This window comes from Hydractinia symbiolongicarpus, chromosome 11, assembly GCF_029227915.1.
Source record: "Hydractinia symbiolongicarpus strain clone_291-10 chromosome 11, HSymV2.1, whole genome shotgun sequence".
NCBI lineage: Eukaryota > Metazoa > Cnidaria > Hydrozoa > Anthoathecata > Hydractiniidae > Hydractinia > Hydractinia symbiolongicarpus.
The window spans coordinates 21669678-21692703 of NC_079885.1; the positions used below are offsets into that span (position 1 = coordinate 21669678).

General features: G+C 34.3%; 2 protein-coding genes and 1 long non-coding RNA gene across 3 annotated transcripts; all 3 read left to right on the top strand.

Annotated features, from left to right (window-relative positions):
• Window positions 1–8267: 8267 nt before the first annotated feature.
• Window positions 8268–11824, top strand: LOC130613802 (uncharacterized). The gene is made up of 2 exons (XR_008975736.1): window positions 8268–11078; window positions 11697–11824. It is a non-coding gene; the product is annotated as an uncharacterized LOC130613802 (long non-coding RNA).
• A 2516-nt stretch (window positions 11825–14340) lies between these two features.
• On the top strand, window positions 14341–19414 carry LOC130613522 (uncharacterized). The gene is made up of 4 exons (XM_057434854.1): window positions 14341–15815; window positions 16157–16256; window positions 16542–16615; window positions 17064–19414. Exons 1-4 carry the CDS (start codon window positions 14421–14423, stop codon window positions 18681–18683), a joined length of 3189 nt encoding a protein of 1062 aa, XP_057290837.1. The 5' UTR covers window positions 14341–14420; the 3' UTR covers window positions 18684–19414.
• A 128-nt stretch (window positions 19415–19542) lies between these two features.
• LOC130613800 (uncharacterized) lies at window positions 19543–22908 on the top strand. Its single transcript, XM_057435144.1, has 2 exons — window positions 19543–19802; window positions 21095–22908. The coding sequence occupies exons 1-2, from the start codon at window positions 19784–19786 to the stop codon at window positions 22603–22605; spliced, it is 1530 nt and encodes a 509-aa protein (XP_057291127.1). The 5' UTR covers window positions 19543–19783; the 3' UTR covers window positions 22606–22908.
• The last annotated feature ends 118 nt before the right edge of the window (window positions 22909–23026 follow it).

Below are 23026 nucleotides of genomic sequence, written 5' to 3' on the forward strand. Positions count from 1 at the left end.
ATCCTAAAAACGCAAATATATATCTTTTGCTAACCTCGTCCCCAGGGCATCTCGTATCTTTTCCGACATCAGGTCTCGCTTTACCGATATAAAAAAGAGACAGCAGGCGCTGGGAAAGAGGTTGTCTATTTGCAAGTCTGCTTAACTTTGGTTATAAAATTTATTTGGTAGGCCATTCTGGAATTCATGTTGAGTTGTTTGCTTCTATTTATTTGGGATTCAAATCTCAAGGATATTGATAGTTACAGCGATGATGAAGAAGAGGCGAACTTCACAATATTTTTTTATTAGTATACATCAGCCAAAGTTTAAACTTTACATCACTGTTTTTGGGGCCTTGATTGTTGAATAACAGTTCTTCATGTAAAAACGAGTCTTTGATTAGATTGAAACAAAGGATAAAGCATAAACTCTCTATACCACTGTGGAAACATGGCCACAACAGTAAAAATATTCAGATTTTGGTGCAAAATCACCTATATTACCTAAAACTGTAGAACTTCATAAAGCATGCATAGAAAAAAGTACTTGCTTTATGGAGTCGTCTTTTTTTAAAAAAAATTAAACCGAATACAAAAATAAACGAACGACCATTATATGTCACAGTTTTTTCCACCTGTAGTTCTCTCTGAGTTGATAAAGGCCCAATAATAAAAACTTCATTTTCATGTAACTACCAACTGATAGTTATTGAGAGTTGAGTAAAAATGTTTAGAAGTTGTAATAAGTGACGATTTTAGTTTTAGATATATGTAAAGTAGACTCGAGAATCTCGAGGAGACATGAAAAAGACTCGTTATATCGAGAGTTTGTTGAAAAAGTTAACAATCTTTTGTTTTTTTAACTAAAAATCAACTTAACTCAACTCAAATAAATCAACCTTCTCTTTTTAGATCGTTATTGTCTTTTACTACTGAGATCATACTGAGATCATAGCATGAGAATCAGTCGCCATTTTGTGTCCAGTAGCAGGACAATGCCCCTTGGATAATTGTCTCTGGAGAATTGCTCCCTGATTACCCACTCCGCCCTCTGGATAACTCCAAAGATAATTTTCCCTGGATAATTGCCCTCAACTATTTCCTCCACGTTCCCACCCCTTCTCAACTAATTACCATTGGTTATTTGGCAACAAGTAAACACTACAGCACAACTTAAGTATTAATGAGCCCACAAATATAATTGCCAGTTGCTTGAGCGCCAGCTGTAAATCATTCAATGATATCTTGTTGGTATGTGTGAGTAGAAAGATGGATGTTATACATCTTGCCTTCAAGGTAGGAGGAGTATCTTCGACTCATTGCATTTGCTGGTTTGATAGCGCCATCGTGAGAGAGGTCATAGGTTACAGTCCCAACTCGGCAGTTTTTAGTTCATTTACTCGCAAAAAATGGCGGGAAAAGTTTGAAAGATAGACTTCGCAGACAAGACAGATTTTGCAGTTTTATATTCCAGAAACAAAGCTAATCAAAGTACGTAAAAGCAACAACGACGCGAATTATAACTGTTGATTCTTCTTTTCCAGGTTTTTACAAAAGTTAATGGTTTGGACACAAATGTTGTCAACGGAATTATCCTCCAGAGGGGAGTAGAAATAATAGCACATTTATCTCTCACAACTCTCAGAACTAATGTCAATGTTTTTGAAGTAGTTCACTAAAGATTTTTGTAGAAAACATTACCAAGCTGCAGTACGCAAAGTCATTGACTCTAAGATATTGGTCTTTCTCCATCAGTGGTGGTAACATGATTTATTTATCCGAAAGTTTGCACTGAAGAGCCACACTTTTATTAATGTGTGTGAAAGTATACAATAATGGTATACTCTAGCATTGCCTATCTAATTTTCTTACATGGAATGGGTTGACTCCTAATAGCTGTGATATTAGCAGTCTCTATACATGCCTGCGTTGTGGTCTGAGAAACGGACCTCGTATTTGCGAAGCGAACACCATTAGCCAAATACATAGGCCGGAAGAATGAGCGCTAATGTTTTGTTTGTGGGAAAAAGAATCCATAATAAGGGGTTTATTGTGCTTAATGTTATTATAATTATAACGTTATTATAAACATTAAGCTGCATAATAGTATAGTTTAACACTTGGTGAAGACCTTTCCGAATATACTGGGAGGTTTCATTACAAACGTTAGCTAGCTAAGAACTACAACAAAAATGGTTAAGTGGTCTTGTGCATTAGCCTTGTGTTTCAACAACCACACAACTTTGGGTATTGATGGAAAACCTTTAAAATTTTATCGTTTACCAAAATTACAATCTTTAAAATCGCAATATCGAAAGTTTTAGAATTACGCCATACTTTTGGACTTCTGAACGTCTTTGCTGTGCTTTGTGTTTAATGGTAAAACGATCAGTTCAAGTGTTTTTAGGCTATCAACTTTTTCTTGGTTGTACATAACAGTTGTGGGTTATTTACAAATTTTCCGACCACTTCATAAACAATTTAGAAAAATAGATTTCTCATGAAACGTAATCCTTTTTTAAAGGCAGATACAATAATGTTATCTGCTATTCAACTAATTCACTCCTTATGATGATGAAGGTTTGCATGTCCCTTGCAACGTAATCAAAATTGTTGTTGAAAGAAAGTTTATCGTTTTATTGCAAGATTAATTATTAAACTGAAAGAAATAAACTAAGAAATTACGATGCAAAATAACTAGAGCTTTGTTTACTTTCTGCCGTGTTCCAAATTCGTTTAGGTATGCTTGATTCGCAGGAAGGAAATATGTTACGTAATGCGAGGTTGTTATATACAGTCTGCTGTATACGTGTATTTTATGAATTTTTTTAACATCTGCAAAGTTTGACTGTTTATTTACCCGGACACGGACTAATTATTCACTCTACGAGAGATACTATGGAGATTGTATTAATAACATTGTATCTAGGAAGAACTGTGTTGATAATGTTTCTTTCATCACCGCATGTGATGATTTCCTCGTACCGATTCCACTATTTTCATCGGGTTGCGAGGGGGATAAACTTTCATGAAGTGCAACTTCTTGGCATGGAAGTAACAAGTGAGTACATAAAACCAACCTTGTTCCCTGGTCTTTCCTACGCCTATGATATTTTGCGTGAAAACGTTGGTGCAGATGGGGTAGCTAGCGGTTAACATGTTTTTTTATTATAAGAACTTTTGCATTTCAGCTGATGCTGGATGTTCTTATTTTTTTACGCTTTTTTCGGCCTCAATTGTTCTTATTTGTGTTCTTCCGAAAAATTGAGAAACTGGTAGTCTTTGTTTGTATATTTCATAAATCTATTTGGAAACTGACCTCATATCATTGTTTTAAAAGTTTTACGTTGAAAGATCCGTGCACATGCTTCACATGTCTCAAGATGAACTACCTTGCCAAGTTCGGTTTGACTAGAAAAATTGAATCATTGAGGTAGCACTGCTAAAGTTAAAATTTCTTACTTTACACAGATTAAAAAGAACAGAATGAAGATTAGAATTCAGGCTGAGCACGCCCTTAAAATGTTTTCAAATTTTAGCAGATTTCAGCCTCTAAACTAGGTTATTATCGACCTCGTCCCCAGGGCATCTTCTATCTTTCTGAGATCTAGACGGCGATGCGAGCATGAGCCTGGTGCAGGCCTGTTTACGTGACCATTCTACAAACCAGAATCTGGGTTGAAGTGATTACAAAGATTTTTCTTGAAAACTCAGGTTGTTCCTAAAGGTAGTCCGTGATAAGTAAGTAAAAGACAAGCGACGTCAAGCTGAAACAGAATTTCTGGCGAGTAAAAAGAATTTGTGGTGAAAGCAAAACAAGTAAAAGAAACAGTATGTTTTTGCTTCAGACAAAAAGGGTTGACCAGGATCATACTGATTCTTTGTTTGCGATAAAATTAAAATATTTTAAAAAATGTTGTAGACAGTTCGGATGTCTTTATAATTTGTGAAAATTATTGTCATACTCCCACATATCTTGATAAATGTTGTGTATTTGGTTTGATTGATTTTAACTTGTTGAGTTTGTATAGTTCATAAGCACTTTGTTGTTTGGACGAGGTTTGGTTCTGTACTACAATGCATGCGAAACTGATACTGATAGCTACTACTCCATCCAAATACTATACATATGATTATTAGCCGATTATACCAGAGTATTTTAATCTACCCTTGCTTTAATACCACAACAAGTGTTATTACCATCCATTACAGCTTTTTTTGTCAAATTAATTAACATTTTTAGATATAGATTTTCGTGTCAGATTTTTTACTACATAGGAATTACAGTGAGTAGAGGAAGCAAAATAAAAAGTTTGGTAGGATTTTTAGAATTTTATTTCTTTCTTGGAATATTTCAAACTTTTTTGTGCAAATGTCTGTTTTAATGCAGTGAAAGTGAAAATCAAATAGTCCATAAGCGTACTCGTTTTAGCCTTTATTTATTTTCTTTCGCGTGTAAGGTTAAGAATTCTCGTGGAATGACTGTGATAAGGTGAATCCGTCAATAAAAAAAACGCAGGTCTTTACTTTTTGGGTTGGATACTTTAAAGAATACAAAATTTTGGGGTCGTGTAGAGGGGTGTTTTTGCAAAGGACGCTTTATTGAAAAAGTAAAGTAAAAAAAATAAGTGCTATATTTTTTGTAGTAATGAATCAAGACATAGCTGTATACTTTAATGGAGAATATCCTTTCGAAAACACAATTTCGCGATTTCACGAATTTTTGTGCTTTTTGCGAAATGATTTATTTTCCACTGTTGCTAATCGAGAAAATTTGGTCTCGTGCATTTTTCTCATTTCCATCGTTCGCAAAATAAAATTTGACAAATAAACCATTTCGCGAAAAGCACAAAGCTCTCTCCCAATTCTATTTATAACTTTATAAGCTTACTGTTTTAGGGGTCCAGATTTGGAGTCAGAATATATTTGTTGTCATGGTAACTAATCGGTTAACAGGTGATCTTAAACTGAATCACGTGATCGCTATTTTATCCCAAATTTCCCCAATTGTGCTAACAACCATTTGCACCAAATTTAATCGTCATACGATGTCTCCTTTGTCACTTTCGGAAGTTATGAACGTTATTTAGTCCCTCACATACCCATATAATCACTGAAAAAAAAAACCGCCCTTAAAAATAGGGTTCTCTTCTGATTGGGCGTTGGTTGAAATGATCTTAAAATCTTAAAAAAATCTATCCTTATATTTGTTATAAAAAAACATATTTTAATAGAATTTTGTAAAATTTAAGTGCTTTTTAGTTTCTTTTTTATTTTCAGAAGATAAATATACAAAATTACAAAATGGATCTAAAAAGCATAAAATGGACTACAGAAAGTTTACAGTTAAAAGATTTCGTTGAAACATACAAGTTACCCCAGATCGTTAGCGTTGAAGAAGGGTTCTATGGTACATGCAATGAGAACTCATTCAGCAGTGGACAAAAGTTGAAGTTACATTCAGTAACAAGTGAATTGAGAGCTGTGTGTTATGACAGAAACGAAACATATTGCCAGATACCATTAACATGTCCAAAACTAGTGGAGTTAAAAATGGATAAATCAAAATATTGCAAATCTGTTGCAGACATAGCACAGTTAAATCCCCTACCAAATTACGTTAAAATTCAAAGCGGTTACTTTATAAAAGTTGGAATTGAAGAATATAAGGGGATATATCTTGGAGCAGGTGATACATTGAAAATCATGTTTCGAAGAGATGAAATGTCTTCGTTTCAAAGAAATGAAAAGTTTTTGGTCTTTCAAAATGATAGCGGGGACTTGTTCGAACTGCCTTTTGACTGTTCAGCCGGATTTAAAACGTTTTATTCTCTCGAAACTTATCGTTTAAATGAAATTCTACCAAGAGATGCTGGAAATCTGGAGCATCCTGTGTACTTCCAGTTCACCAACTCAACTCCATATTGCGGTATCTTACAATGCACGCAAATCTGTAACGTTCAGCTTATCATCGGGACAAGTGGAGAAGATCATGTATCGCACGTGTTTAACATTCCATACGATATGGATATTAAAGTGAAAATCGCGAAAGGCACGATAACACACGATAATGACTACGAAAACTTTTGTAGAAACTATCACGATTTTAAAGGAATCGAAGAGCATGTAAGAGAATCTCGCAGTTCTCAAATGTTTAAAACACCATTCGAGGTTTATTCGCACCCCTACAAGCATTATAACAACTCTAATTTATCAAGTAAAAAGAAGAAACCAGTCCCATTACCGCCGATTCCAATAGAAAAACGTCCGGTAAAACCTCCACGAGGTAAAGTTCAAAAATCCGATTCGGATTTCCATCGGGAATTTGCTGCAACTGTTAGTTCTGTCCAGGTTAAACAATCATCTACACCTGGTTTGAACTACGAGCAACCACCCACAGCTATTGTTGAGCCTATCCAGTCTAGGCAACCATCTGCACCAGATTTATACTACCGGCAGCCGCCAACAGCTATTCCTGAATCTACCCAAGGCAACTTGTCAACCACATCTGTTTTGAATTCACAGCAACAGTTTACAGTTTCAGTTAAGTCTATGTTGCCGAACAGGTCAACGGCTCAGACGGAAGTTAAAAAATCTCATGAAGTTAATGAAACACCCGTTCCTGCATCAAGCAAAGAAGAACAACCTGAACCATCTGGAACAGTTGGATTACCAAAGGGTGGATTCCAAAAACAACCCGGTAGCTTCCAAAAACAACCCGGTAGCTTCCAAAAAAATCCGGTTGCAGTAAGACAAATGAGTGTCGGAGAGTTAGGTGAGATTTTAAAGGAACTGAAGTTGGAAAAGCATGTCAATACTTTTGAAGAAAATTTAATCGATGGGCATTTATTATGCATGTTAACTGATCAAGAACTAAAAGATATTGGTTTAAACGGCTTTGAAATTAGAAAGATAACTAGTTATAAGGAAGGTTGGCGTCCGAAATTATAGAATGTGAACGGTAACTTTTGTTATGGTGATCACATATTTTCTCAATTAAGTTTTACCACTCCGGGTAGGTATACGTGCCCGCGGTAGGTATTGTGCGTGTTTGCTATTTCTAAGGTGCCGGTATAGGAAGAGCGCTTTAGCAATTTTGTGCAACCTTAATTAAACGCGGGAAATTTTTTTTTTTGCGTATTGTCAACTGTGTACTCAGAGTTCTTTTTCTCTTTTTGACAATCTTGGACGGGAGAAAGAAAAAAGAGCCCTGAGGACGAGGTTGAAGTATTGAAATATTATTAAGTCTTAATACACCAAGAGGTTAGTTTGTACATAAGAGATATTTCTATATGGTTTGAAGCAATAACGCTACCTCGCCTCCATGGTTTTTGCCTTTTTGACTCGAGGCTGGCGGCAAAGAAACATGCTAGCCGTCAGCGCTAGCGGTTTTAACATCAGACAAGAAACCCTGGGGATGACAATGACGATATCATTATTTTTTACACAAACGTCATGGGTTTGCGCTATAAGTCGTGTGAGTGTGTAATATTCTTGCTTCCATAAATTAGCGCACGCAAGGTAGCGCACGAACACAAACTGGAACTTGAGGTTGTATCTGTAAAAATATTTTCACCGCATAGGGTGACGAGAGACATAGAAAGCAATTTTGTGGGTCTTAACTTTCAACTAATGTATTTCCGTTTAATAAAAGAAACTTTCATTTTAAATAGAGTCACATGTTTTTTTTTGTATTTCTTTTACTCTTATTGAAAAAATCGTTCTTAAATGCGATTGGTCAAGTTTCAAGGTGCATATGTTTATATTTTCAGGCTTGTCCACCCTAATTTAATGTTTTTTACGCAAGAAAAAGAATATTGTAGTTGTCAGAAGTTCATTGTGAAAATTGAAATTATTAAAAAAAAACGGTAATTCTTTCATTACACCCTGCTTGACTCTAATTAAGATGAGTTGCGCTCTGCCAGAAATGCTTGAATGGGATTGGTTTCTAATTTGTCAAAACAATTACTTCTGAGCCAATCACAGTAGCGAATTAACATACCCGTAAAACTCCGCATATTAAAGCCGGATTTTTTACTTAGAAATACAACATGTCGTGACATTCTTTTGTTCTATCCAGCCCGACGTGGGTTGAAAAAGCCATATAAAAGCTAGGTGAATTTTATATCACTTACAAGTGAGCCGGCCCGGTACAACCAGATCCCCCTACAATCTTTTAAACAGAAATTGAATACGAAAATTTACAACATATGAACGACGTTACAAATTCAAATCAACTACTTTAGGAGCAGAAACTTTCGCGTATAGAAACTTTCGCGAATAGAAAAAAACGCAAATTTTATGAAATAAACTTTCGCGTTTTGCAGTTCGCGAATCGAAGAAAAAGTCTATTTTTGCGTGAAAAAACTTTCGCGCATGAGTAAAAAATAAGATTTTCTTCTTAATTTTCCTTATTTTTCCTGCTTTGTTTAATGTAAAAACATTTCTTCAACTTCCCACTCAGAATCAGTTTCGCCATAGGTTTCTCCATCTTCTCCAATGTACCGCTGAATTTTGCTACCACATAACAAATTGAAATTCTCCTACCGTGTTATTTTGAGTCTGTCGAAGACAGAGCCGTTGGCAACCTTTTTGATTTCCGCCGGCGAAGGCGGAATCTTTAATATCGCCTGGGAAGATAGAGAGATAGATAGATAGAGACAGCCCAGAGCCTGGACGCCTAAAACTTGTCCGGGCTAAAGCTTAAATCCTTGTTTTGACAGATTCTTTTCTGAGAACGAGGCTAAATTCAGTTTTAAAGACAATTAATTCTGATATATATCACAACCAAATCTCGGTATAAGTTACGGGAAATAGCAAAGCATGGTTTTCCTTTGTTACGTTGTGTCATTCGTAAAGAGTGAGCCAATGACATAAATTTTTAGGACTTACGTACAGGGCACTTTGGTTACACTAATAAGCGCAAGAAATGAACACATAAAATTTGGTACTTATTACAAAAATACCAATGGGTTTGTTTACAAAGAAAACAGCCTCGATGTTGTTTGATGTTGTTCTTACAGGTAGCTTAGCTACTATAGTTACATTTAGGATTAAACTAGCATTTATTACTTAATACTCAGTAAAATAGGTCAAGTTTGAATATTAAACTTTTTCGCTATAGCTAGCTAGACTAAGCATGAAAGGAGCTGGGTTAAAAGTCAAAACTTAAAGAGGAAAATTACATCACATTTTTTAAGATTATACTACACATATTTGAGAACACCTGAAAAATGCATTGTTCATCAAGTTACCCCATATGGCTAATATGGAAGATTTCTTCATAAAAAGCATCAAAACTTTTTTCGTGTGGATTACTTTTACATTAACAAAAATTTAAAATTTGAAGATAAACTTTTGCGATTTTGTCATTCATTAGTTTTCAAATTTCTCGCTGGAAATTTTTAAGGTTTAAAACCCATGTCTCACAGTAACTTTTTCGTTCTTATCCTAATGTTAATACGTGAGTTGTGCAACAACTTTTGCAGGAAAATAAAAACACATCAAGAGAAAAAGTTTGTTATTAAAATATTATAAACTAGTTGTTAGCCCGTGGAAAATCCACGGTTCGCCCATCCTTTTTATACTGCATTGCGTGCTTCTCGCTATTGCACAGCTAAGCTACCATTTTGCGTGACAGACAGATGTATACGGGTATTATAATATAGATTAATTTCAAACCGATTAGTCCCTGCAGTCATTTTGGTGTCAGCGGTATGAAAAACTATGCAACAATACTAAGTAAAAGTCCTATTACTTCAGTAAAAATTGAAATAATGACTTGAAACTTAGTATTACATGTTTTTAGACCAGTTTGATGAAATGAACCCAAAAATTTTTTTTACTACTATCATAGCTTCTGAGTTCTTAATTTTGGCCATTTTTGGAGACGCCGATAAACTTTTTTTGACAGCATATCAATTTTGACAAGCCATGTGTACCGAAAACATTCTAAGTGATTCTCAGGATTAAAAATAATTCAAACAGATAAAATGTGTCCCAGGTTTAGGACTAAATACCTTATCCAGCTCAGAGAAAGTGGGAATGAGCTTCTAAAGCACAGTGTTAAATACATAATCTAAATTTTATGCCGTATAAATACAAAGTGGTTAGAAAGTTATTTTTTGTACACCTGGATCTGCAACACGTTTACCTTGCACTAATCGCCCCGTCTGGTGCCACTCGCAATTAATTTTTGAATATCCACAGGAACTTTTTATGCAAAATGAAAAATGCTAAACAACTGTATTTGCTTTGCAGAAGTAACAATAGGCTTTATCTTTATCATAAGTCGTGTGAATGTTGGTTTATGAAAAAGATATTATACCCTTAATGCTATAAGTGCTCCACTGGATTTGTAACACATTACACTAAGTGTCCTCCATGTGAAACAGTTTACGCTTTACTAAGTCTTAACCTGAAGACTTTAGGTCTTCCCACTTAAAGTGAATATTACTTCTGGCTATACTTTCCCAAATTTTGTTATTTCATAAAAGAAAACTGAAAATCTACAAAATTATTTATATATATGTGCAGAAATTTATTTATGAAATATAGGTTTCAGTTTGTTGTGGAAACATGTTTACCAACATGCAATGTCTTGCATACCTAACTAGCTATATACTCAAGTCTTGAATGTTCACTGTTATGGGAGGTCCAAATAACTACCTAGCTTTTTTTTATTTAAAATGACAGAATGCCTTACAAAATCTTTTGTGCAGCTAGCTACATTAAAGCAATATATTTAGCTTTTGTACTTTATCACTTAATTATTTAATAACAAATGCGCCCTGGAGTGCTGGCATGGTACTGGCTAGGTAGCTTAAAATCACAAAATAAATATTATCCAGATGTGACCATCCCTCATCATCAGACATCGGAACGGCGTTTCTGTTCTTTACTTTTCATTGTAGGGTACCTCAAATTCTTGTAAATCCAATTAACAAAAATTACTTAAGAATTCCTCTTCTTGTATATTTGCAGCTTATTGACACCCTCTTATTTTAGAATATTCTCAGAAATAATAGACCAAAAGAAATTACATCACAGTTTCTTGTCCACCGCCCACGTGTGTTTGAGAACAACCCACACAAAAAAGTTCGTTATTTTTTAAATTATTTGTGTAAAAATTACTATTTTATTCACGATAAACCACTTGTCAGTCATTTTATTCCTCCAAAAAGAATCCTATCCAAGGTGCTTTTCTATTAGTGCTGAATTTAATAATTGACATGATTCAGCATAGTTTTTAAAAGGGTCTGATTGCAAAATATGATTGTCAAAGTTCAGCACTTGTAATATTTTTGTATTTGTGTACTCAGCTTCTAAAACACCGACAAGAGACATTATAAGTTCCTCTGGGTGATTACATTAATGTTGGTTGAAAAAAACCTGAATGATGAGAAGCATGTGTTTTTGAATGGGTATAGGACAATAAACTTATTTAATTTCCCTTGGCCTTGCATCAATCAAATTCTGAAGAAATAAACACTTTTAAAATGATTTTGTCAAATTTGGAAATTGTTGGTATGGTTGGAACTTTGCATATAAAATTAGTAAAGTTGCCGGATTGTTTAGTTTTTTTCTTTTATACTTTTCCGAATTAGCCTTAATTATTTATGAGATGAAAAACAGCGCTTTCAATTCCATTGACTTGGCCATCCCTTAAAAGCACTGGAAGCTTCACTATATGAAAATGTTTTCTTTTTCTTTTAGATTGTGTGCAATGGGAGTGAGTGATGTAATCTTTCAATGCGTGTGATGAAAAGAAAGCGAAACCGTTATTGTTTTTTCTGCCAAAAATTTATTTAATAAATCTTGATAAAGTTAAAAAACTGTTTTGATTTGTTTGTTTTTGTTTTAATTGTTTCCCGTGAGTTTTCGAAATTCGTTCCAGCAGATTCTGTGGCTTCTAGTGCCGGTATTTTTACGTGAAAAAAATACTATTTTGTTGTAAGGTCATTTACGAAATCGTTAACGTTAGGACCAACTTCTGCGGGTTGTACAACTCGATGTATTACATATCTTTCGGAATACTGCTAAAAGTGTAATTTTGTATTGCGCTCTTTACTTTTATCATTCTGTGGGAAAAGGCGGTACAAAATTTTGACACGCGTTATTCGTTTTTGTTAGTTTCGCGTAATCTAATTTTCTCGCACATTTTGAAAAGAATATCCCACGCACATTAAATACTCGCGCAGTCTATTCGCAAAAAAAAAGGAGTTAATTATCTTTAATTATCTTTAAGCCAATAAGAATCCTAATAGTGCAACAAATTGTTTTATTATCCAATGAACATTACTTTATTTTAAAGTTTATAATCGAAAGTTAAAGCTCGTGCAGTGTAGCATAATGAAGATCGCCTTATAATGCGCCATCATTTCCCTCTGTACAATTTTGCAAGAACGTAGACTAAAGCTATTATTCATGAATTTTAATTTAGAGGAATTGTTGAGGCTGAATATTTTTGGTGTAAGATTTATAGCTATAAAATCGTGACAATGTGTCATAAAAGAAAAAATAAGAATATGTAGTCTAAAAATAAACTTTCCTAACTGATTATGTAAAAAAAATTTGCTGCCACCTTTAAAGATATTTTCCAAGCTGTTTTTCAGAGAAAAAGAGAAAATAGATAAATTTTCAGCCTTGCCGTTGTTCTTATTTTGTTTTTATTGTTCATCAATTTTCAGGATTATTATTTTTCTTTTAAAATTGTTCCTATAGAGAAATGAAGTTTATGTAAGTTAAGTTAGCTATGATTTACAGTTACAATAATAATCAAAAATTGAATTTTAAAATTTTAGAATATATAATGATTTTGTTCCCCCAGTCTTCTTCAAAGTTCAGCACTTTTTCAGATTATTGCTAATGGCGGAAATCTTTAAGCCACAGGGCTTCTTGTTAATTTTATAATGACTTTGCACACACAGAGAAATGTTTAGCATGGCAAAGATGAAGAAAGACACAAAAGTTGTAATAGAATGATAGACTGAAAAATGGAAAATATTGTGTACGTATTATCCATCCATGTGTCATTTTTTTGATAACAACGAATTCCAGGAAAGAGCCTTAAATTTGTGAAAAAACTTTCGCGTTTTCTAAATTGGCTATGATTTCGCGTGAAAAATCTTTTGCGTTTTGCTGTTTTGAAATTTGTATAGGCAAAACCTTTCGTGAAAAAGGGCTAAAAGCGCGAAAGTTCCTGCCCTTAAAGTAGTCCTCTAACAAGCGGACACCATTGGTGAAAAAATGTCCGCTAATTAGAGGTGTTTTTCGAAAAGTTGATATTTTCAGGCTAATTTTCGATAAATCATGTATATTTTTTCTTTTTTGTTGTTGTGGGGTTGTGTGATTGTTAAGACAAAAAGGAATAAAAATTGAAAAAATGATCGCAGAAGAGATGTACGATCAAGATATTATCATTATCCGTGCCAAACATTTGGTCAAACATCATTAAGCCTCATTCGCTTACCTACCATGTTCATATAAATATTTGGACTTTCCTCATCAGAAAAAGTGTAAGAGAGAAAGAGAGTCAGCAAAAAAAGAAAACGAAGACGTTACCATAATCAGGCGTACAAATTCTTTGAGAGAAGAGGCAAATTATTGGGGCATTTAAAAGGCTTCGTCAAGGTTCCTTACTTTCACTGTAACCTTTATATAAACTAAAGTTGTCGGCAAAAGGGTGAATCGTGGAGAACATGGGCTTAAAATCGTTTTTATTGCCCAACAAAAGCCATAAAGTGGTTGGTAAAAAAGCTAGAGAAGAAGCCTAATTGTTTTTATTATAAATGTTTAAAATAGCAACGACAATAAAACTGTCCACTAATTAGAAAGAAAAAAGTTCAAAAATATCCATGTTGTGTATAGAAATGTGTCCGCTTATTCATTGTCCGCTTTCTGAAAACTTTTTCATGAGATTCTGACCAGAATTTGATCGATGTAATGAAACCTGTCCCTTAGTCCTAGGCCTCCTAGGTTAATGAAAAAGTCAAACAAAAAATTTACATTGGTAGCATGTGCAAATCTTGATGGCATTAATTTTAGCAATTATTAAATTAAATTTCACACTTTTCGCGTATATTAGTTAAGTTAGCAAAAGTCTTGTACCCGCTGCAAACTACCATTCGCGAAAATTAATGCATGGGAAAAAGTCTAGAAATGTCAATAATTTACGAATTTTTATGCTAATTTACGTCATTCGCGAAAATGAATACCCGCAAAATGTAATTTTGTGCGAGACGCGATGTAATATACACGATTAAATAATTAAATTTTGACAAACAAAAATGAAAGTCATAAATTTTAAAAACTTCCACAATCAATAATTTCCCTAAATACTTCCAGTTTTTAACTTTCTGCGGCTCATATCCATTATTAAGATATTTTTTCGCTAAAATATTTTTGCAAATGTCTTGAAACTTGCAAAACAACATAGCTATGATGTCTTATGATAACTTACAACGCATCAAATGGAGTACAGAAAGTTTAAAGTTAAAAGATTTTATTATGAAGTACAAATTACCACAAATTGTTTGTGTCAAAGATGGATATTATGGATCAAGCAAACACGACACGTTCAGCAGTGGAGAAAAATTAAAGTTGCACTCAGTAACAAGTGAATTAAGAGCTGTATGTTACAACAAAAACGAAATATGTTATCAAATACCAATAAAAACTCAAGAAATGGTCGAATTAAATGATATCAGATCAAGTCTTTGTAAAACAGTTGCAGATGTGGCAAAACTAAAACCATTGCCAAAGTATTTTGAAGTCCAAAGTGGATACTTCGCCTTAGTGGGTGGTGACGAAAAAGGCGTTTACATTGAAAGCAAGGAAAGATTGGAAGTGTTATGTAAAAAACCCACCACCTTAAAAGACAACAATGAGAAATTCTTAACATGTCGCAGTAACAATGGCGAAATAATCAAATTACCATTTAATTGCGAAGCAGGTTTCAAGCCAGTGTATTCTGGACAAACCTATTACTTGAATGAGATTCTCTCCAACCAAGCTATAACTTTAGAGCAGCCAGTACATTTCAAATTCACCAATCCCCAATGTTCACATCACAAGCTTGGTGTCTTAAAATGTAGCGAGGTTTGCAACATTAATTTTGTTATTGCTTCAAGCGAACAGGACAGTTCATCGAATGTTTTTAGTATTCCACTCGAGATCGAAATTACCGTTACCGTTGCAGAAGGCGCAAATAGATTCGACAACGATTACGAGAATATTCGGATCAATTATCACAATTTTGTAGGAATCGAGGACGAAGTAAAAATTTCACAAAGTTCTCACATTTTCCGTTCCTCACTCGAAGTGCATGGGTTGCTGCATAGAAAACTCAAACGGAAACCAAGTCATTCTAAAAAACGTCCTACCACTGCTGAAGGACAGGAAGACACGGTTCCTTTAAATGTGGGAGAAAAAACAGTTCAATTATCACACAGTCAAGGGGAAAATTATTATTCTCGTATAGACCAGTTAATTACAGTTGACTCGATTAAAGCAGATGCTCAAATAAATACAAACGTTACAGTTAATCGAGACATTCTAAACCCTGTTGTGGATTTCGGTACGTCTGCTGAAGTTAACTCATGTGAGAAAGAGCTAGAGGAAGAAGTGTGTGATGTCAAACATATGAGCATTAGCGAACTGTGTGACGTGTTAAAAGAGCTGCGGTTGGAAAGACACGTGGAAACATTTAAAGAAAATTTAATCGATGGCGAATTGTTGTGCGCACTCGAAGATGAAGAACTCAAAGACATTGGATTAAATAATTTCGAAATTAAAAAGCTGGTCAAATATGAAAATGGCTGGCGTCCAAAGCTGTAAGAAGTTTCGTATGTACACATATTTAAAACAACCTCATTTCCAGGGCATTTTGCCTTTTTAATTAATTTGATAGCTGTGCTTCGTTATAAGGGCTCAAGGACCAAGATACCCTGAGGACCACGATGTATATTTAAAGAGGATATCGCAACAGTCTCGCGATATAATCATTTTGAACGATATTGTAAATATGTTAACAGCGAAACTTACTTTATAGTAGACGGAAGCATTATTTTAAAAAACAAATCGGGAATATTTAAAGACCACTGTCAATTCATTTTTATTTTTTTCTTGCAAGTTTTAACGGATGGCATATTAGCCTTAATCTACCTACTTACTAGCGAGTTCACGATTCATGTACTTCATCACTTTATTTCAACACACAGCAACGCAGCATCCTCCAACCAACGGCCAATAAAATTTGGTCACTAATGGTGCATGGTATTAGATATTAAACACATTTTCACTTTTGTATGTTATTTTGAACGTATAATTCTCTCGAATTGAAAATCAATGATGTAGTTGCAAAATGGCTGACAAAACAGCATAGGTTGTAAGTAGAAGTACAGTAAAATCCCGGATAAAAGCCCACCCGGATATAAGTCCAGTTGAATATAGGTTATCCGAATATAGGCCCATCTCAAAAGACCTTTACCGGTTATAAACACAAGATCCGGGAATTTTACAGCATTGACAGTCGGTATTAAATTTCTCATTACTGCTTAGCTTTTCTATTGTCTTATATAATCTTTGATCTGAAAATTCCATTACAATCACGACAAAATATGGAATTGCAAGTGGTCTGATAAAAAACAAATATGGTTTGGATTAGAACAATTTTCTCGTTGCTATTGGCAACTTTCATGCTCTACATATATTCCACACATTTCATATTAGTTTGTTATCTAAAGGTCCGTTTTTATTTGACTGCATTTTTTGCTATATGGCAAAAAACTCGCGTTAGCGCATGCGCAGTTTGACTAAATTAGAGATTTTGTCAAAGTGCGCACGCGTTAACAAAAAACTAATAAGCTCTTTACATTGCAGAAAATACAATCAAATGGAAACCAACCTTTATACGGTTATAATTTTCTGGTGTATATAATATTTTAGAATCTAATAAATAGAAAGAAAATTAAGACTTTTAATTAAGTTTCGGTATGAATTAACATTTAAAAAATAAGCATCTGAAAGCGTCATGGTCCGAAAGTTACGCTTTGCTAATAATGGTTTTGACCTTTCTGAAAGAAAGGCAGGGATGATGACAAAATAAATTGCAGCTACTCTGTCAATGGTCGCGTATTACACGAATTCACTAATGTTAAAATGGTTTATGATCGTTTGCCAAATATAAAATGGACCGAAGACAGTTTAAAGTTAAAAGATTTTGTCTCAAAATATGAGTTACCACAAATTGTCTGTGTTGACGATGGAAATTATGGATCCGGTATTAACGATACATTCTTTTCTGGACAGAAGCTAAAGCTGCATTCTGTTACAAGCGAATTGACAGCGCTTTGTTACGACACGAATAAGACGCCTTATCATGTGCCGGTACTATGCCAAGAACCAGTGGAATTTTTCATTCCAGAACATCCAAAGCACTGCTCGTCCATTGCAGAAATAGCAAAATTAAGTCCCCTTCCAAATTATCTTATAACCCAGGGTACGTTCTTTATCTCAATTGGTGATGGAACAAATGGTGTGCATGTCAGAAAAAATGAAAAGCTAAGAGTCATGTTTCGAATTGAGCAAGCAACAAGTCAACCGAAAGATTATCTGACTTTACGCAACGAAGCAGGAGATATGTTCAAATTGCCATTTAAATGTCAAGCAGGATTTCAACCAATCTATCTTAAGGAAACATTTCTGTTGAATCAAATTTTGCCAAACCAGGCTACAAGCTTCAACCGATCAGTTTACTTCAAGTTCGTTAATCCTCAGTTTTGTAATTATCAACTTGATGTTTTGAAATGCAAGGAAGTAAAAACGCGTAAATATGCTGTCGCTTCAAGCATGCAAGACAATTCACATTACGTTTTTAGCATTCCAATTGAAACTGAAATCACAGTCAGAGTTGCTGAAGGTACAAAGAACCATGATAGTGAATATGAAAACGTCCGAGCGCTTTATCAAAATTTTAAAGGGATTGAAGAGGAATTAGAAAAAGCTCGCCTCAACGAAGTTCTCAAAAGTGGTCCAAACAAACAGGAAAGTGTTTATGAAAATTTTGATAATAAACATTACCTCCCTAAGAAACCTTCTTTCGATCATAAAAGAGAAAATCGCTGTCGATCACAATCGGTACTGGTCAGTAACCCACAGACGGAGCAGCATCAAAAGAGACAAATTCCAAAATCGGAAAACATATACGCCGCGGTTGTTAATCTTCATCCAACGAAAAAATCAAATTCTCAAACTTGGATTAAATCACTGGTAAAGGTGGAAAGATATCTGTCGCCGGTGGAGGCCACAATTGCTTCACCTGTGACGGAAACACAAAAACCTACTCAAGGCGAAAAATTTACACCAAAAGTGGGAGCGCCACGCAGAACACAATCCTTAACGACTGAACCAATTCCTGGCTCCAAAGAAAAACACTCTTCATCTGCGATGACAAAATCAAAGCGTAGTAAAAGTGATTCTACTAATTCTATACCAGTAAAAGACATGAGCGTAAGAGAGCTATGTGAAGGATTGGAAAATTTAAGACTAGAAAAGCATATTGAGACATTTAGAGAAAATCAAATTGATGGTCAATTGTTATGCAGGCTTACAGAAAATGAATTTAAAGAGATCGGATTAAGTGGTTTTGAAATTAGAAAGATTGTTAGTTTCAGAGAAGGCTGGATTCCAAAACTGTCGTAATTTCTTAATGTAGATAGTATTGGATGAGGTAAAGAGGAAGTCAGCAATTCTTACTGTACTTTTAGCTCGTTGGCATGCAACAGTAAACGATAAAAAGGAAACTAACAAAACAGAGAATTTCGTTAATATCAAAGTAATGATTGTAATTTTTTTAATATTTTTTAAATTATTTTAAAATGTTTCATTGAGCAAGACGTTTTTTATCTTTTTCAACGCAGCTCAAGTTGTTAAGCTTCCTTTAAAGAAACTAAATTTTGAAGGAAGTAAATCTCGAGGGAGCTAAATTTCGCAGTAACTAAATCTTGCGGTTTAATGAGTCTTCCACGCAAATTAATGAAAAGACAATTCAATTTTTTTTTTTAATTTGATTTTTTGTTGTTAAGTCAACACGTAATTAAATTCCGCGAAATTTAGTTCTTCTAAAAAGATTTATCAGCTGCGAGTAGCAACGAGTGAATTCCAATGTTTTATTCCCGGGCATTCTCGACCCCACAGCTCTTTGAGATAAACTCAAAAAAAATTTTAATCTCAAAGAGCTCTGGGGACGAGAATGATTCCCGGGCGTGCAACTAGTTCAATGTAGTAGCCGGCCTGGCTTCAAAAAAAAATATCAAAATTATTTCGGAAGAAAACCAAATACTTGAATTTGTATATATTGTGTTTTATATTTTATATGTTTGTATATATTAATTATCATATGGTAGAGTTTTTCTTGCACTTTAATTGGCTCATATTGACTACACGAAATATATGCTCTATTTTTATCACAAAATGCACTTAGAACGAGTCCCGTCTGAGTTTTAGCATGATCCTCATAGCGTGTGGATATATTTTCCCGTCACTTTGAACGCATATCTATATTTAAACGGAAATTTTTATGTAATTAAAAGTTAAATGACAGCAACGCTACCACATTTTTGTGTAAAATGGCGCTTCGTATAAATGGTTTTATGCATTGCAGGTGTTGTCTGGTCTGCTTATTTCCACGTGCGTGTCAATATTAGTTTTATATTTCAAAAAAAAAATTCATAAAACAAAATTTTAAAAAGAAAAAACAACGGTGTGTTTTTTTGCAAAAAGCTGAACAAGAAAATTTGAAAATGGCATGTTCTAATCACGGTAAGTCAAGCTATTTTTTTCTTGGGTTCAATCGTACTTTGGGTTAAATTAAATTCGTCATATAAATTTTTTATTTAGCAAATCGTTTTCTTTATATGTCTTGTATGATTGCTATTTTAATTTATTTTTTTTGAATTTTTCTTCATCTATGAAAAAATCAATGCGTTTGGATTGAAAAAATATTGGTTAAAAAAGTTATAAAACGTACCTGAAACAATGAAAATTTTAGCAGGACTTAATCGACAGCTATATAGCTAAGCTTACAAGACAACTTTAGATAAATTTCAGGTAAACTTTCAGTAAAGACAGTGCTCAAAGAATGTAAAAACTCAGATACAGATACAAAGAAGGGTATCACTTTATAGTTAATAGCATTCTTAAGGTCCGTTTCCATTCGACTGCAATTTCCGCTTTTAAGCTTACGCGTTTTTTTGGTTTCGCACTTAGACATTGTAGAACACGCGAAAAATGCAGTCAAATGTAAACAAGCCTTTAGAAATAGCAACTTATAACACTCCCCCGTAGTTTGTTTCTGTACAGAGAACTTAATGACTTTTTTTATAATGGAATGGTTTAATTACTGGCTTAATTAATCACAAGTTCCTTTTTAAGGATATCAGTTGTTAACAAATATTGTTGTTTCGAATTCCTATATATTAATTATGTGGTTTAAAATTATGACATCTAGACCTAATGTTTTGATAAGAAATATACCATGCGAAAACATATGATGTAAAGCGAAGCGACGAAGAGATCTTGTTTCCTACAGTTTAGAGCAAAAGCAAGAATCAGGCAGAAATATTTACAGTGAAATAACAGAAATTATTTATTCAAATATTGGAAGTTTAAACTAGTATTTCTGGCTCGTATATACAAAGAAAAAATCTTTTCAAAAGTAGTAATAACGAATCTTAAATATCTGTGTGTCGTCAGTCGTGGCTTGCTGCGCCATTTTATAAACAGATATGTATTATTGAATTGTACATAACCGTTTTGTCTACGATGAAGGATTTGTAAAATTAATTTTATGGCTTTATATATGTATTCCAGTATAAAATTTATTTTCAACACCAAGTATGGTGTTAAAGCATCAACGGAGGAACGCAGTATTTATTACTCTCTATTTATTTTTAAAGTTTTTTGTGAAATTTGAACTATATTTTTGTATAAACACCTTCAAGGCATAGAGTGGTTGAAAGCTATTAGTTCAGAAGAAATACTTTTCCAAAGCATAAGCCTTTTTGTTTTTTAATAAAGACGTGAATAATACATACGTTGTTTTATTCTTTTAGCATACAATATTAATATGGCAACTTCTAGTGCTTCCTCCGAAAGTATGAGCGCTGATACTTTAAAGAACATCCAATGGAGCCAGGAGTCGTTACCGCTCTCTCAATTTGTTTCCAGGTATCCCTTGCCACAGATAGTTCAGGTGGAGGAAGGATTTGATGGAGGTTTAGATGATAACTCCCTCAGTGCTGGACAAGTTTTAAAAATTCACACTTTAACGACAGAACGTAAAGTTTTATGTTACGATCGCCACGACAAAGAGCTTCACATACCACTGCACACACCTCAGAAAGTAATTTTAAGACCAGAAAATTATGATACCGTATACCAACGTGTAGCAGATTTGTCACGTGCTCGCCCCATACCTCATTTCGTGGAAGTAACGCGTGGATACTACAATGTTGACAGTAATGTTAACTACGAACTTTCGGTGGAGCCTGGGGAGAAATTAGAAGTGATTACAGACAGTACTAGTTTAAATTTGACTCGATTATCCAAGAAAAAGTTTATGACTTTTAAAAACAGGGAAGGCGTAGAAATTAAAATACCATTCGATTGCGTAGCTGGTTTTAAACCGTTAATTGATAACAAGTCTCACATATTAACCGACGTTATCCCAAGTGAGACGAATAATTCTACATATCCGTTTCATTTTGAATTTGTCAGCGAAAACGATTCTCACAAAAAGTTAGGCGTACTTAAGTGCATGTCTTCCTATGATGATAAACTAATTATTGCATCCAGTGGACTTGGTAATGTTCAAGTCGTTTTTATGATACCACGTGATCTTGATGTTACTGTTAAAGTAGCAGTTGGTACGTTGACTGATGATCCCCACTACGAGAATATAAAGTCATCGTTTCATAACTTTGAAACAATCGAAAACGATGTCCAAAATTCGCGCGTAAGTCAAGTATTCAGTACGTCATCGGAAATCTCTGGGTTTACATATTCTCCTCCACCGATCTCAAAAGTTGCATTTAACTACTCGGCATGGGAAAAATTTGAGCATACAGATAAATCTTCCTCTCCCCAGACCTCTCTTCCAAAACAAAGATACGAACAGCGTGCAAAGTCTGTTGACGAAGCAATCCAAATATCTGCGTTAAATGTGCCAATCCCGCGAACGAATCGTTCTAACTCGGCTGATCAATCAGAAATAGCATTTCATATTGGGGAATTTCAAACAATAGCATCAAAACCTCAACCTGTAGAACCCAGTCCTGAACCCTTAGTGCCCAATCCCCAAGCTAAGTTAGATAAAAGTGATTCGTCATCTTCAAGCGAAGTGGAGCAAGCGAAAGTCAGTGACATGAGTGTTTTCGAAATATGCGAAGGTTTGAAGAATATCAAAATGGCGGACTATGTAGTGAAGATGTTCGAAGAAAACCAAATCGACGGAGACTTGTTTTGTCAACTGGATTTTGAGGATTTTCAAGAAATGGGATTAAAAAGACTTGAAGTCAAGAAATTGTTTTCATTTCGAGATGGCTGGCGTCCAAAATTAAAATAAAATTTTAAGTATTAAAAACAAAGACGCGAATAGAATTAGTTTTGTGAAAAGATTATTGGCGAAAAAGGGGAAAACTTGAACAATGAAGCCAAAAGAAAGACAAATAAAAAAACAAAAACAAAAACAAACAAAGCTCAAAATAAAAAAGGCAAATTTAAACTTCTAGTATACTTTGCTGAAAATGACGTACCGCGTTTTTTTAACAATCAACGGTCAGTTTTAGATGTGAGAAATCCGGAAGTTTTTTCGAAAAGGTTTGCTGTATATATGAAATACTTTTAAATAAAAGAACTTTTGAGTCAATTCTTTCGTCGCTACAAAAGAACTCCCTCGAAATTATAAATCTGAACGTCCAAGTCTGTTCGTAGTACTTGTTCGTGTCTTGTCATGAAGAGACACCATGATCTGAAATCAGAAAATT

Bases quoted from the DNA above. Each gene is read 5' to 3' on its own strand.
- LOC130613522 (XM_057434854.1), top strand. From the start codon at position 14,421: ATGATGTCTTATGATAACTTACAACGCATCAAATGGAGTACAGAAAGT. The intron at 16,257-16,541 runs GTATTAGATATT...ATTACTGCTTAG, and splicing joins TTGGTCACTAATGGTGCATG to CTTTTCTATTGTCTTATATA. The intron at 16,616-17,063 runs GTCTGATAAAAA...CCTTTCTGAAAG, and splicing joins AAAATATGGAATTGCAAGTG to AAAGGCAGGGATGATGACAA.